The 12768-nt window shown below is 47.1% G+C and overlaps 1 protein-coding gene across 1 annotated transcript in view; it reads right to left on the reverse strand.

Annotated features, from left to right (window-relative positions):
- LOC135904210 (uncharacterized) overlaps positions 1-12768 on the reverse strand; it is a 411027-nt gene that overhangs the window by 125359 nt on the left and 272900 nt on the right. The window contains exon 4 of the mRNA XM_065434850.2: positions 9617-9739. Within this exon, the coding sequence (XP_065290922.2) occupies positions 9617-9739 (123 nt within the window). The remainder of the gene's footprint in view (positions 1-9616; positions 9740-12768) is intronic.

Below are 12768 nucleotides of genomic sequence, written 5' to 3' on the forward strand. Positions count from 1 at the left end.
CCCACATCAGATTAAGCCCAGTTTTATTAAACAGGTAAGCCATCTTTTGGCTGCAGGGCTCCCCGTCTGGGTCTTGGCTGCCATTTCAGAAATCCTCCGAAAATTCAAGTGTGGATCGGGAAGCACAATGTCTGAGGATCAACGGAAGGCACCTACGACAGAGGTGCTCCCTTACATCCATAAACTTTCCCACAATCTTAAGAAGGTGGCAAGTAGGCACGGCGTGCCAATTTCTTTCTCTGCCCCTATAAAGCTGGGAAAGTTGTGTCCACGTATCTGTAACGCCTCAAAACCTGGATGCCAGAAGAACCACCAACCGCCGTTAGTAATATGTTCTACTGGAGTGGTGTATTGCATCACCATGTCATGTGGGATGTTTTACGTGTGCGAAACTGGTCGCTGTGTCAATCACCGTTAGGAAAACACGCTCTAAAACTACAGAAAAAAAAACAAGATGATAAATACGCACATTTAGTTGCGCACTTTAGCAAGTATATGGATTGTGTGGCCCGGTTGAAAGAGACGATGATTCCAGGAAAGGGCAGTGACAAGACCCCGCGCATCAGTTTAGAAGCCCATCTCATAAGAAAAAATGGTAGGAAGTGCGTTGGCACCCCTTCCCTTGCTCTCTTTCATGCTGAATTCGATCGTCTGGATGTGGCTATCGGGGCTTCAGATGGCAAACAAAAATATGTTTTATTAAAATTGTGTTGCGCTTGGTTGCCTGTATTGCGCGTGCTTTGTTAGCACGCTATCACCCTTGACATGTTTTCCCCTTCATCTCCCTTGTTTCACTCTGGCATATATAAGGTGTGCTATCCTTGTCAATAAAACAAGTCGTTAGCCAGCCCTGTGTGTATGTATCCCCTTTCTTGGGAACGTCAGCGTGTGCTGTAACCATACTGACATGTCAACTCGTTTATCTTTTACGGGTGAGCGCTGTTACCGTCCACGAAATGTTATCGCTCAGCGCAGGACGCATCTAAATGTATCGGAAGTTTCTAGAATCTTATCGATGCTTCTGTCCGCTGTCTGTCGTCGCCGAACCTTCTGTCGGCGGTGCCGAACCATCTGATTGCATGTGTGCGCGACGCTAATGGCGTAGAACTTTGTGGAAGGCATGCGGGTCCCAGCGATTACTCTGGAACATTCGACGACTGATCTATAAAAGCCGACGCACTTGACCCGCTGATCAGATCTTCGACGATCGCCGACCATGTTCGCCGCTATCGTTGTGCTATAAGTGTAGCCTGTTTTTATGGGCACATGTTCGCCCAATAAATGTTAATTTTGTCTTTCACAGTATTGCTACCATGTTCTTCAACGTCACCACCGCGTGACATCTGGTCGAGGTGCTTTGCGTTCATGTAGCGGACGCCCGGACAAAGCCGTGGCCCAAGCTCGCACTAGGAAGACAACACCAACGTCGCCAAGAACCAGCGAGGTAGCCGCAGGCTGCAACGACGGCCCCCGGAGCACTGACATTTGCCTGAGACGAGCAGGAAGATCGCCACCAAGTCCACCCCAATGGCAGCCCCTGCGTCCCCCGTCGTGCTGCAGCAGCCCAGAGAGCATCCTAAGTTCCGTGGTTCACGCGTTCGAGGACCCGGAAAGCTGGCTTGAGATGTATGAGAGAGTCGCTACATTTAACAACTGGAACAGTGACGACAAACTGCGACATGTCTTCTTCACATTGGAAGACGCGGCCAGGACATGGTTCGAGAACCGAGAAGCCACCTTAACGACCTGGGACTGGTTCCGAAGCGGCTTCCCGCAGACATTCGCAAGCGTCGTACGCTGAGAACGAGCCCAAGCGCTATTATAAACCCGGGTGCAGCTACCTGATGAGACAACCGCGATCTTCGCGGAGGAAATGAGCCGTCTATTCCGCCACGCCGATCCTGAAATGCGCGAGGAGAAGATAGTCCGCCTACTCATGCGTGGTGTGGAGGAACTTTTTGCCGGAATGGTACGAAGCCCACCGAAGATCGTCGACGAGTTTCTTCGCGAGTCCACCATCATCGAGGAGACACTCGAGATGCGAAACCGGCAATTCGACTGGCGCACGAACTCGACAAACTGCGCCGGAGTTCAGTCACGGGCCACCGACGATAAGCGCGAGACTATCCGAGTGGTCGGGCGGGAGTAGCTAGAGAAGCTGCTCCCATCATCACAGCCTCAAGTGGCTTCGATTGCCGACGCCGTACGTGACCAGCTCCAACAACACCTCGGAGTAGCCCCTGAATCGCCGCAGCCTCAGCCACAAGCGCTGACATATACCGCTGTAGCCCGCCATCCCGTTCCCCCTCCGCGCCCACGGCAGGGCCCCGTGACGACAGAGTTCCGTCGGCCACCACCACCCCGCCGCCTGCACGCGAACCCGTCACCTAACGCGTGGTTCCAAGGAAGATTAATGTTTGGCGTGCCCCCGACCACCGTGCTCCTTCTATCATTGCGGAGAAGCCGGGCAGCACATCTACCGCCGATGCCCATACCGGGAGACGGGACTCCGAGGGTTCGCCCTTAACGCGCCGCAATCACAGATTGGCGAACGACCTCGCGAAATCACCGACTACCTCGCCGCCACTCAGTGGAGCCCTCGACGACCATCCCGTTCGCCGTTACCAGGCCGCTACCTGTCGCCGCAGCGCCGACCATATAATCGCCCAGCCCGGGGCCGGTCACCGAGCCCATATCCGGAAAATTAAAAGCAGCAACCGATGGAGGTGCGGTTGCTGTTCGTCGAACTGACGAAGATCCTCCGCCGCCGACGAAGACGCCGAAGAAACTACCTCGACGACATAACGACACGCCACCGTCCCGACGAAGTCTGGAAGCAAAGAATAAGATGACGAAATACTACCTGACGACGTCACATAGCAGCTACAGGTCAACGCGACGCAGCCGTGATCCGACACCAAGACCGAACTGTAATGCAAGACAAAGAACCACCGAATTCGACGTGCTTCTCCGCGGCCACGCAGTCAGCGCCTTAGTCGACACAGGGGCTGATTACTCCGTCATGAGTGGACACATCGCCGCTCAGTTGAAGAAAGTTAAGACTACATGGGAAGGCCCTCAAATGCGGACCGGAGGAGGACGCCTCATAACGCCGACTGGAATGTGCACGGCAAGAATTACCATTCACGACCGGAATTACCCTGCCACCTTCATTATCCTCCAACAGTGTTATTGAGAGGTCACTCTCGGCATGGACTTCCTGAACCAACACGGCGCAATTATCGATCTGAAGTCGAAGTCAATAACGCTGTCAGAAGATCAAGCGAAACCACCGGGGAGTGTTCCTAGTCACCGCCCCTAAAGTCTGCTCGAAGATCAAGTGAGCATCCCGCCTCGCTACAGCATTGTTATTTCAGTCGGCGCCGAAACACCTGCTGACGTAGCAGGCGTTATTGAAGGCGACCAACGTCTACTGCTCGATCGCGAAATTAGCGTTGCAAGAGGAATCGCTCGACTGCATGGAAGAAACACGAAAGTGTTGCTGACAAATTTCAGCCAGGAGTTCAAGCACATCAACAGGGGTACGACGATCGCATACATCGAGTAAATTCTGGAAACGAGCAATAGGTTTGTCCTCTCGGATTCTGCCGCATCTACCCCGACGACCGTAGTTCCCGAACCAGACTTCGACATAAATCGAAGTCTCCCCATGATTAAGCAACAACAGCTCAGAAGTTTACTTGGATGATACAAAGAGTGGTTTTCGACGTCATCAAGGATTCGGCAAACGCCAGTCGCAAAGCGTCGCATAATAACTCTGTGCAAATACGAGAAGCGCGCACAATGCACGTGTAGTTAGCAAGCACGATTACTTACATTTTGAATGGTACGACGCGGTCGAAAAGTGTTCTCCAAGTTGCCAGTGCTGCGTCGACTCCTAGCATACATGCCGTTACGTAGTGGACGAGCTGAGGCACAATAATAATGCACATTATTTATATGCTACATCCACCGAACTTCCCAGAACCCGACACAAAGAGAACACACTCCAGGGCATGAAAATCGTTCGTCCAAATTTGCCTGGAACGCCACGCATATGGCGAATTGCCAGAGACACAAGCTATCTTCTGGCACTTTTGTATGCGCGAACTAAGTCACATTTTGTTATACCAAACACAAAACCACACAATTAGACAAACACGTAGCAACGGCTCGCGCGACCGACCGGCACTCACAAAATAGAAAACAGGAGAGACGGATTAATGCTATGAGCGTCTCCTTTGAAACAGGGTTGTGGGTTGCGCCATCAACCGCTTGCGTGGAGCGAGGGTCATCTTTACACCTTCGTGGTTGTGTGGCGCCCGTGATGCCTGAAATATTAACCAGTACGCTCTCGATGTGTACCATGTTGCGTCTAACTACGTATAGTTGTCACAAGAAAAAAAATTATTGAAGCGTCTATTTTGTACACTATACTGGAGTGTGGAAAATAATTTATGACGCATTTTCGATTTTGAACAACTGCCATATGCAGCGAACAAAAGCATCGCCTTCGGGATCCGGACTTCAGTCTGCTGTATTGATGTCTTTTCATGGCGTTATGAGCGCCTCCTGTGCTACCTGCGTTTGAATTCGTTTTAAATAACTTTCTGCTGTCGTCAACATCAAGCGCAGCCTCAAGAATTGTTGACATGGCATGAGAGGTGCGCTTGTGCAGTGTGCGAAGTTACCGTGCGTGTTGTAACTGTTTCAGTCGGAAAGCATCAAATATACAAGGGTTGATCACTCGTGTAGCGGAAGTTACACCGGTGCGTGTAACCGGTGTACCAATGCCACAAAGAAGCGCTCTTTTCCATTCACACTGTTTGAGAACTCCCTTACGTAGCTTCACTGTCCTTTGTGTACAAGCAAAACTATGAAACTATCAACTTTAAATTTCGCAAAAACCTGCAAAGGTGATGCAGGGGGACAATGGCACGCACTATCCTTTAGTGTTTGTTCTTAGCGCACACATTTTGTGGTATACTTATTCCAGGTTTATTAACGATGATTTAACGTCCGACGGAGCACACAAGCGCGAGCAAAATCGCAACAGCAGAGGGTGACAACAAACACAGAGCGCTTAGACCAGATGGACTGTATCAGTTACTTTTATTTTGTGAATCTGGCATGATTTGGGAACTGATACGAATAGATTTGCCTGACACAACTACCACTGATACATATGGTGCATTGAGCTGCAGCAAAGACGGCGGCGCGCGTACTACCACAAGCTCTCTTCTGACCGTTTTAGTTACAATGCTTCGTTGGCCCATTTTTCAAGACCTCTTTTTTGGTAACATTTCATGCAGCATTCCAAGAATCGTATAACGAAACTAAAAAGGAACCGACTACAGATAACTTCTGTTGTTTTATTTTTACGCTTTCACTTTGATTTATTTAGAATTTCTAAATTTCTTTAGATATTCTTATAATTTCTCCAAGAGTTTCCTTGTCACTGTTCGCTTTATGTGGTTGTAACTCCTGAAGTTAAGAAAGATAAAATGAAGCAGCCTGAAATTCATTTTTTTATTAGTTCTTTAGTAGCCTAACCACTTTCTCTAGTTACATTTAGGTTGCATGTATTATTGAAGATTGGATGAAATTCGTTGTGTCCACATGTCTTGTTGTAGACCTTCTTGCAATTATACGGCATTCCTGTGGTTACAGTTGAATTTGTTAGGAGAACCATACAAAAAGGCGCTGTAAAACGAAGAGCAGAATCGCTGTGGTAAGTGACGCTTCAAGAACACAGCGGCGAGTGTCCCCCCAAACCAAGCAGGTTTACAAAAAATTTGCTGGAGTGGAAGCTCCCACAGCTTTTTAACAGCAAAAGTGAAACCAGTGCTCGCCCTTACTTCGCTTCTGAAATACAGCTTTTTCGGCGAGAGTTCGCTCCCACCTTAAGTGCTTTTTTTCTGCTAGTGTAAACCCTAAGCTAACTATAATATCACAGGTGGTTGTTGCCGAGGAAAGCATTGCCGCAGGCTGAATGCTGATAACATGATCTTCCATAAAATTTGCCAAGATGTTCAGGCTTCATCCTGAAATTAGCGACAGAGTGGCTATTGTCAATCGGTATCTATACGGCAAGATACGCCATCCTAATATCACGGGCAGTGCGAGGAAAGCGCTCCTTATACCACATATAAGCTAATGTTCCATCTTAGTGCTTCTAAGATGGCGGTAGTACAGTACCCCTTTGGGGGAATCATTTGCAGCCTAGAGTTTTTTTAAAGCTTCCTTACTCAAATGAGATGCACATACACAGGCCATCAAATAACGTGGTTTATAATTGTCTATCCTACGTTGTGCCATCTATCCTTGTCCCCACATTAGCTTTCCTTGGACGCTTCCTTGCTGATAACTTCGAAATCAAACAGCGCTTGCTTTCCAACAGAAAGACTGAGACAACACGCACGATGACTGGAAGTTGTTACATTACACTCTCCAGATTATATGTCCACTCGCAGATAGGCACAAGGTGCATGCCAGATTTGCGAGGCGCATCAGACAATCATCATCCACATGCCTTTGTATATGCATATACAGGGTGTTCAAAATTAAGCTTTATAGTTTTCTTAAAGTTAAGCACTAGAAGGCACGCGAAGACCACCTGTGCAAGTTATGTAGCCACGGGGAAACAACGTGAGATTGTACTTATCGTTGTCAGCATCCCAATTAACTAAAATATAATAATGAATTTTTTGTTGACAGAAGCAAGTGGGTAAGTTTGTATTGAAAAATTAGAGGCAGTCGTGCTTCTACACATTATCAGTTGGAAGAATTCTTCTAGTGTGTATGTCTCTCCAAGAATTCTAAGTTTTATTTAAATCAAGAGCAACAACTGCACGGCACACCACGCTGTCATATCTTGATTTCGCTAGCCGAGAGGAAAAGGGAAACAGTTATTATCTTTGCATAAGCCTCCGCCCGTTGTCAAACTAAACGCCGTACGCAACAGCTGCGCCACATCAGGCAGGAGCTTTGCGTCGATCCTATCCCTCTTGCACGCGTAATCATGCGAACGCCAATTAAAATTTGGAGTCGGATATCTCGGAGCGTAGACAAGCTAGGAAAATTCTTCCTACTGATACTGTGTAGACACATGACTGCATCTAAATTTTGGTACAAACATACCCACTTGCTGCAGTTAAGAATTTTATTATTATATTTTAGTTAACTGGACTGCTGACCGCAGCAATTATCATCGAACTTTGTGTCCCCCTGGCCACATAAGTTATTTGCACAGATGGTCTTCACGTGCCTCCCTGTGCCTAACTAAGGAAACCATCAAGCTTATTTTTGAACACAGCCGGTATAATATTTTGCAACGCAACAGAATGTTTAGTTTTGAGGCAGCGCCCGTATTGTCTGCGTATTTGTCTTTCATCATTTTCTGGTACATGTCGATAGTAGTTGAGCGCACCGACATATAAAAGCTAGTGATCTAAACGAATATTACGTTAGTTCTCTTTTTACAGCGTAGGCTGTTACGGGATCATTCCAATAGCCGTTTCGGAAGGTGATGGTGTCCGACGCCTTGGGGCACCGCCGGTGTCCGCTGTCGGTAGCAACTGTCGCCGGGAATAATGACAATAAAAAAAGGTCCCGCGAGGATAGAACCTGTGCCCAGTGCGTGGGAGTCAGCTCCTCTACCAATGAGCCACTCCAGCTTTCCTTTTCGTTTCTTTATTACATGGGAGCCGAATTTGCAGCAAAACCCGAAAAGCAAAGTGCTGCAAAAAATCAGGTAAACTCATTAAAAAGTCATTGACATGCTCTCATGCCCTCATTGACACGTGCTAGTGTCAATGAGGGCATGCAGTGTGGCACTGTTTCTTCAGCAGCGTACACACTATGAACATAAAAATATTCCTGAAAAACGACCGAATGCTTCGCGGTGGTTTAGCGTGCCTGTCACACATTCCACAGCACAGAAGGCCATGTAGGGCAAGCAATATGAACATGTCACATGGTGGGTCACAGGGATCATTAAAAGCTAGGAAAGGAATTGTGTATGGTGTGACATCTAAATCTTTCTTAAATGTTTCTTGGAGATTATTCGAGAAGAACACTGCCTCCCTACACTCTACAAAACAGTCGTCAATGGTTTCAGCATGTGGACACAAACGGCAGTTTGCCGACCACGGCATGACAGAGTCCCTTTCTTCCAACCAAGTTTTGACAGGAAGGGTTGCCGATGTACCTCAAAGAAAAAAAAAACTTTGATCCCTGGAGGAAGGATAATTCGACGGACAGGCTTAAGTCCAACTAGGTAATAACATTCCAAACAAGACGCGCCATAATGGGGAACAGGTAGCAATATGTCTATGAATGTATCAGAACTTCGTTTGCGGGAGGCGGTGAAAATATGATCCACAGATAGCCGTCTTCTGTGATGACATAAAAGTGTAGACACGGCCCTTTTCATAAGGGAAAAGCTTTGTTGAGCTTCTGGTAAACTTTGAGAGCAGTTTAGGGCTTTGGCTCGTTCTATGGTTTATGATACCAACTCACTTCGCAGGTATTCAGTTGAGGAAAGACTTCACGTATTTAGGTTTACCCCTCTCTTATTGTCGCACTAGTAACCCTCCCTGGTCAGAGGAAGTTGCAGAAGTACATTGTAAAGTAAACACCTGGCAGGGGAGGCAGTTGTATACATTTAGCCAAGCCGAAGCTTGCAATATGTTCCTAGCAGCTCTACTTACGTATGTCCTGCACTTACCACACTGCTTGTAACAGAGTTTCAGGCAATGATTACTAGAGGGAACTCTGGCACTGCAGTCGTTGTACCACAATGCTTGTGGTACAACGACTGCAGTGCTTGTGGATTCAGACGTTCTTGTGACTTTGTATATTACTCTATATAAATCCTATTGTCGTAAATTTCAGAGCAATCTATACTCTTCGATGTGCAGAAGACGCCCCGAACACGCACAATTGCTGTTAATTGTCACGATTGAGCTTGTCCAGGTGGCCACATCGAAACTCGCCAAGCGTCTCAAGGCACTGGCATGCCCGCGACAAATTCATAAGGGTGCTTCATTCGCTTGTCGATACGCGCGTCCCTGGCTTAATGGTTTTAATATCAGGCCTCCGTGCTAGAATTCCTGTTTTCGAGTGCTGCTGTCGGACAATTTTAAGGATGTTCATTAAAATATTTACTACGCAATACCTTGTAGAAAATGACGAGTTTACAAAGTCCCAAAGCCGTCTGAAGCCGAAAGAACGAAGGTTAGGCTAATCCGTGTACTTCCCACAATTCCCATGCCGGTACAACCGCTCTCATTGCAGCTCCCGTAGATACTAGTGCCAGAGTGCCCCCTAGTAATTATTGAATGAAAGTTTTTTGCTTAGGTTTCAAGCTTTCCCTCGTGTGATTAAAGATGTTGCGCAGAGTGACGAAGGGACAGGACTTAAGCGAGAAAACAACACACGACACGTGAGCTATCACCTCCGTTGATAGTTCGTGCTCATGTGTCGTGTGTAGTTTTCTCGCTTAAGTCCTGTCCCTTCGTCGGTCTGCGCAATAGTGTTATGTCGAAACAACTAGTCCACTGCAGAATTCTCCGGAATTTCCATCGTGTGTTTGCTGCCTATGTATGGAGCTCACGTGTTGGGGGAGCGTGGCGTAAGTCCTTTTTTCCCTCTTCCCTTTGCTCTTGGCGTTGTTCACGTTCTTGTAAAGAACCTTCTTTCCCGGTGGCTCCCCTTTCTTCAGATGAACAGTTCTTTCCTAGAAGAAATGGTAGAACTTCAATTACTCAATTACATTCCAGAAATAGCTGTGTCGTCATCTGTCAGAGATGCACTGGGGCTTTTTATAAAGAATTTGTTGAATGCATTCACTTTCCAAAGGCTTGCTTTAGTATGAACCACGCCTGCGCTTGCTAGAATGGAGCGGAAAAATACCGTATAAGCGAGTCGCAGCGTGCGAAAGCACACGCAATGTGACATGCACGCCGCGTAGCATCGATACATCTACATCTTGCATTGCACGTGCATATTATAACAGCAGGTAGAACGACATGTATCAGGTGCACAGCTGGTGGTACAAGGCAGCTAAATAAGGTTTGAGGAAGATAAGTTTAAGCACATGTATCTCGCACATGCACACGTTCCCTGGTTCGGATCCCAACAGTGAGCCCTCGGGGTTTTGGGCAAAGTGTCGGGCGGATTTATTCGAGTTTCGTAGGTGCCAAGTGTTTTGAGAGAAACTGATATTGTGTGATACGGAGACAGTACCACGAATGTCGAAAAAGTCTTCAGGGGACGGCCCGAGCAATCTCCGCCTTGCATGGCCTCCCTACCACCTGATCAAATGCCCCTTGAAGCTTTCTTTCCTAGTGGGGTAGGCAGCATTCTTGTGGTGCTGGTGCATTTGCATGGAGGAGCTATCCGGCTCAACAACCCGAAGGAAGTGCAGGCTGAACTTCAGGGGGCCACGCATCACTATTTGCACATCACTGATGTAGGAGAGTTTGGCAGAGGTGGGATTGTTTGCCGTTCGCCAGACCAGGCATGCGTGCATGACCTACTTAAGTGATCACCATTTCGATCGATGCAAGTGGATGCCTTCATACCCCCGCATCTTGCCGCAGTAAAGGAATAGTTCGTGGTGTGAACTCCAATTTAAGTCTAGCAGAAACTCTAGAAAAGTTATCCGCGGCTAGGGTAATCACTGTTTACCGGCGCAACAAAATTGTGGAAAATACACGTGTCCCAACTGAGTCAGTAATTGCCCAGTTCGCAGGTACATCTTGCTGTACTGAAATAAATGTCTTGCCTCTATTCTTCAGAGCGGTCCCGCTTGCCTCACGTCCACTACATTGTCGCAATTGTTGCCGCTATGGTCATAGCATGCGTGGTTGGAAATCCAGCCTCCGCTGTTGAGCCTGCGGCGGGAACCATTCCGCTAGTGAATGTTCGGCCAATCGGACTCGTGCTGCCTCTGCGGTCGATCGCACAAGGCTGATTGTTCGAACTGTCTTGCTAAAATTAAAGAAGTCCAAATGCTGGAAGTTGAGGACAGAAGGCGTTGCTCACGCCAAGAGGCCATTGCGGCAGTAAAACAAAAACCCATGGTCGAGTGTGAGAGCACGATACCAAGCTCTCAGTAATGGAAGCCTGTCAGAGGTAATCGCACAAGCTATTGAACAGTCTATGGCTAAAATTATGAAGCGGATAGTAGAAAGCGTCACGGAATGCTTTAATAGAGTGGTATCGTCAGAGTTAGCACAATTAGTAACGACTGCTTCAGCTCAGTCAAATGCTTGTCCAATGCTACTGGCATGACTACTTGTTCACCCCACTCTCACGAAGATGGGGAAATGGCGTCCACAACCCATTTAAAGCAAGTCAGGCCTGTTCCAGGTTCCTCAAACAAGGTCACTACTAGCCCAGACAACTCTGATAATCAGGATACCTCAAATATGGAAATTGATGTGAGAGCACAGCAAAGGAGGTGTTCTCCCCTGGAAGCTACCACTTCACACTCAATTAGTAAATCTAAGAAAATTGTCTGTTAACTCAACCCGAAATGTAATATTTTTGAGGGGGCTGTTGCCTCTGCGGAGGTCTCACCACTGGAAGGTTGATAAGGGTGCTGCAGTGGAACTGTAGATCTATATTCGCTGCTTCTACTGATTTAAACGTTCTCTCCTCTCAAGTTTCCCCTGCTGTAATTTTACTGCGCAAAACATGGTGATCAGCTGAAAAAGTATTTTGTTTGCGCCATTTTAGGTCTCTTTTCCTAGATCGCCCGTCTAGAGTGGGCGCTTGTTAATTATGGTCTCAAGCAAGTTTTGCCACAGGTCAAACATATCTTTCCAGCTGATGTCTCCAAAATGTTCAAATTCTAGAAATAGAAATTATTCTCCCTCGAAGTAGGCCTTTCTCGTTGGTGAATATACACTTCCCTTCGGGTGTGCAGAATACACGCCCACTAGACTTAGTTTTGGCAAAAAAGTGGTAGAGAGATGTATTGGCTGGTGACTTCAACTCACATGATGTATAATGGGGATCCAGATCAGACCAGTGTGGAAAGCGTCTGGGGAACTGGGGAACAACTAATAACTTTTCGTGCCAAATTCGTGCTCAGTTTCATGTCTTCGCGGACAGTTTAGATCTTCGCTCGAGCTGAGACATTCTGGTCCATGTCTTTCCATTTCCGCACGGAAAACGGTGGATGTTGGGACAAACAGTGATCATTTTCCGGTTGTGGTGGAATAGTAGGTCCACAGTCCACCGTCGAGGCTCAAATTCACTCTTTTGTGGATTACCCGTACATTTAAAACATGATTGCAGGCCATTTTCAAATCAATTCAAAATTATTCATTGACCCCTGTGGATATTTGCGCCATCTCAGAGACTTCGCGCAAAAGGTCAGAGTACGAGTTAAAAGCATGGAAAAAACTGCTTCTACAAATTGGAGGAATGACAATGTGCGTGGGGCTACAAGCGACGTAAAGCTACATGGAAACGACTCGTGCATAACCAGTCTCCTAAAAACGTGAGCAAACTGTAATTTTATGGTTGGAACATTTAAAAGAACGGTATCTAAAGCAAACGACGATTACAATGTCCGCCATTTGGAATTTCTTTCAAAATCAAATAATAGGCGTGCATTAGTTCCATTTTTAAGATCCCAAAAAATGATTCCACGCCCCTTGAACTTGGAGTCAATAGTTTTAACCACCAGTCCAAAAGCTGACTCTCCAGATGTAATTGCGAGATGGTTAGAGACCCGATTCGCTACCTCTCATC

Source organism: Dermacentor albipictus, chromosome 10 (assembly GCF_038994185.2).
Source record: "Dermacentor albipictus isolate Rhodes 1998 colony chromosome 10, USDA_Dalb.pri_finalv2, whole genome shotgun sequence".
Taxonomy (NCBI): Eukaryota; Metazoa; Arthropoda; class Arachnida; order Ixodida; family Ixodidae; genus Dermacentor; species Dermacentor albipictus.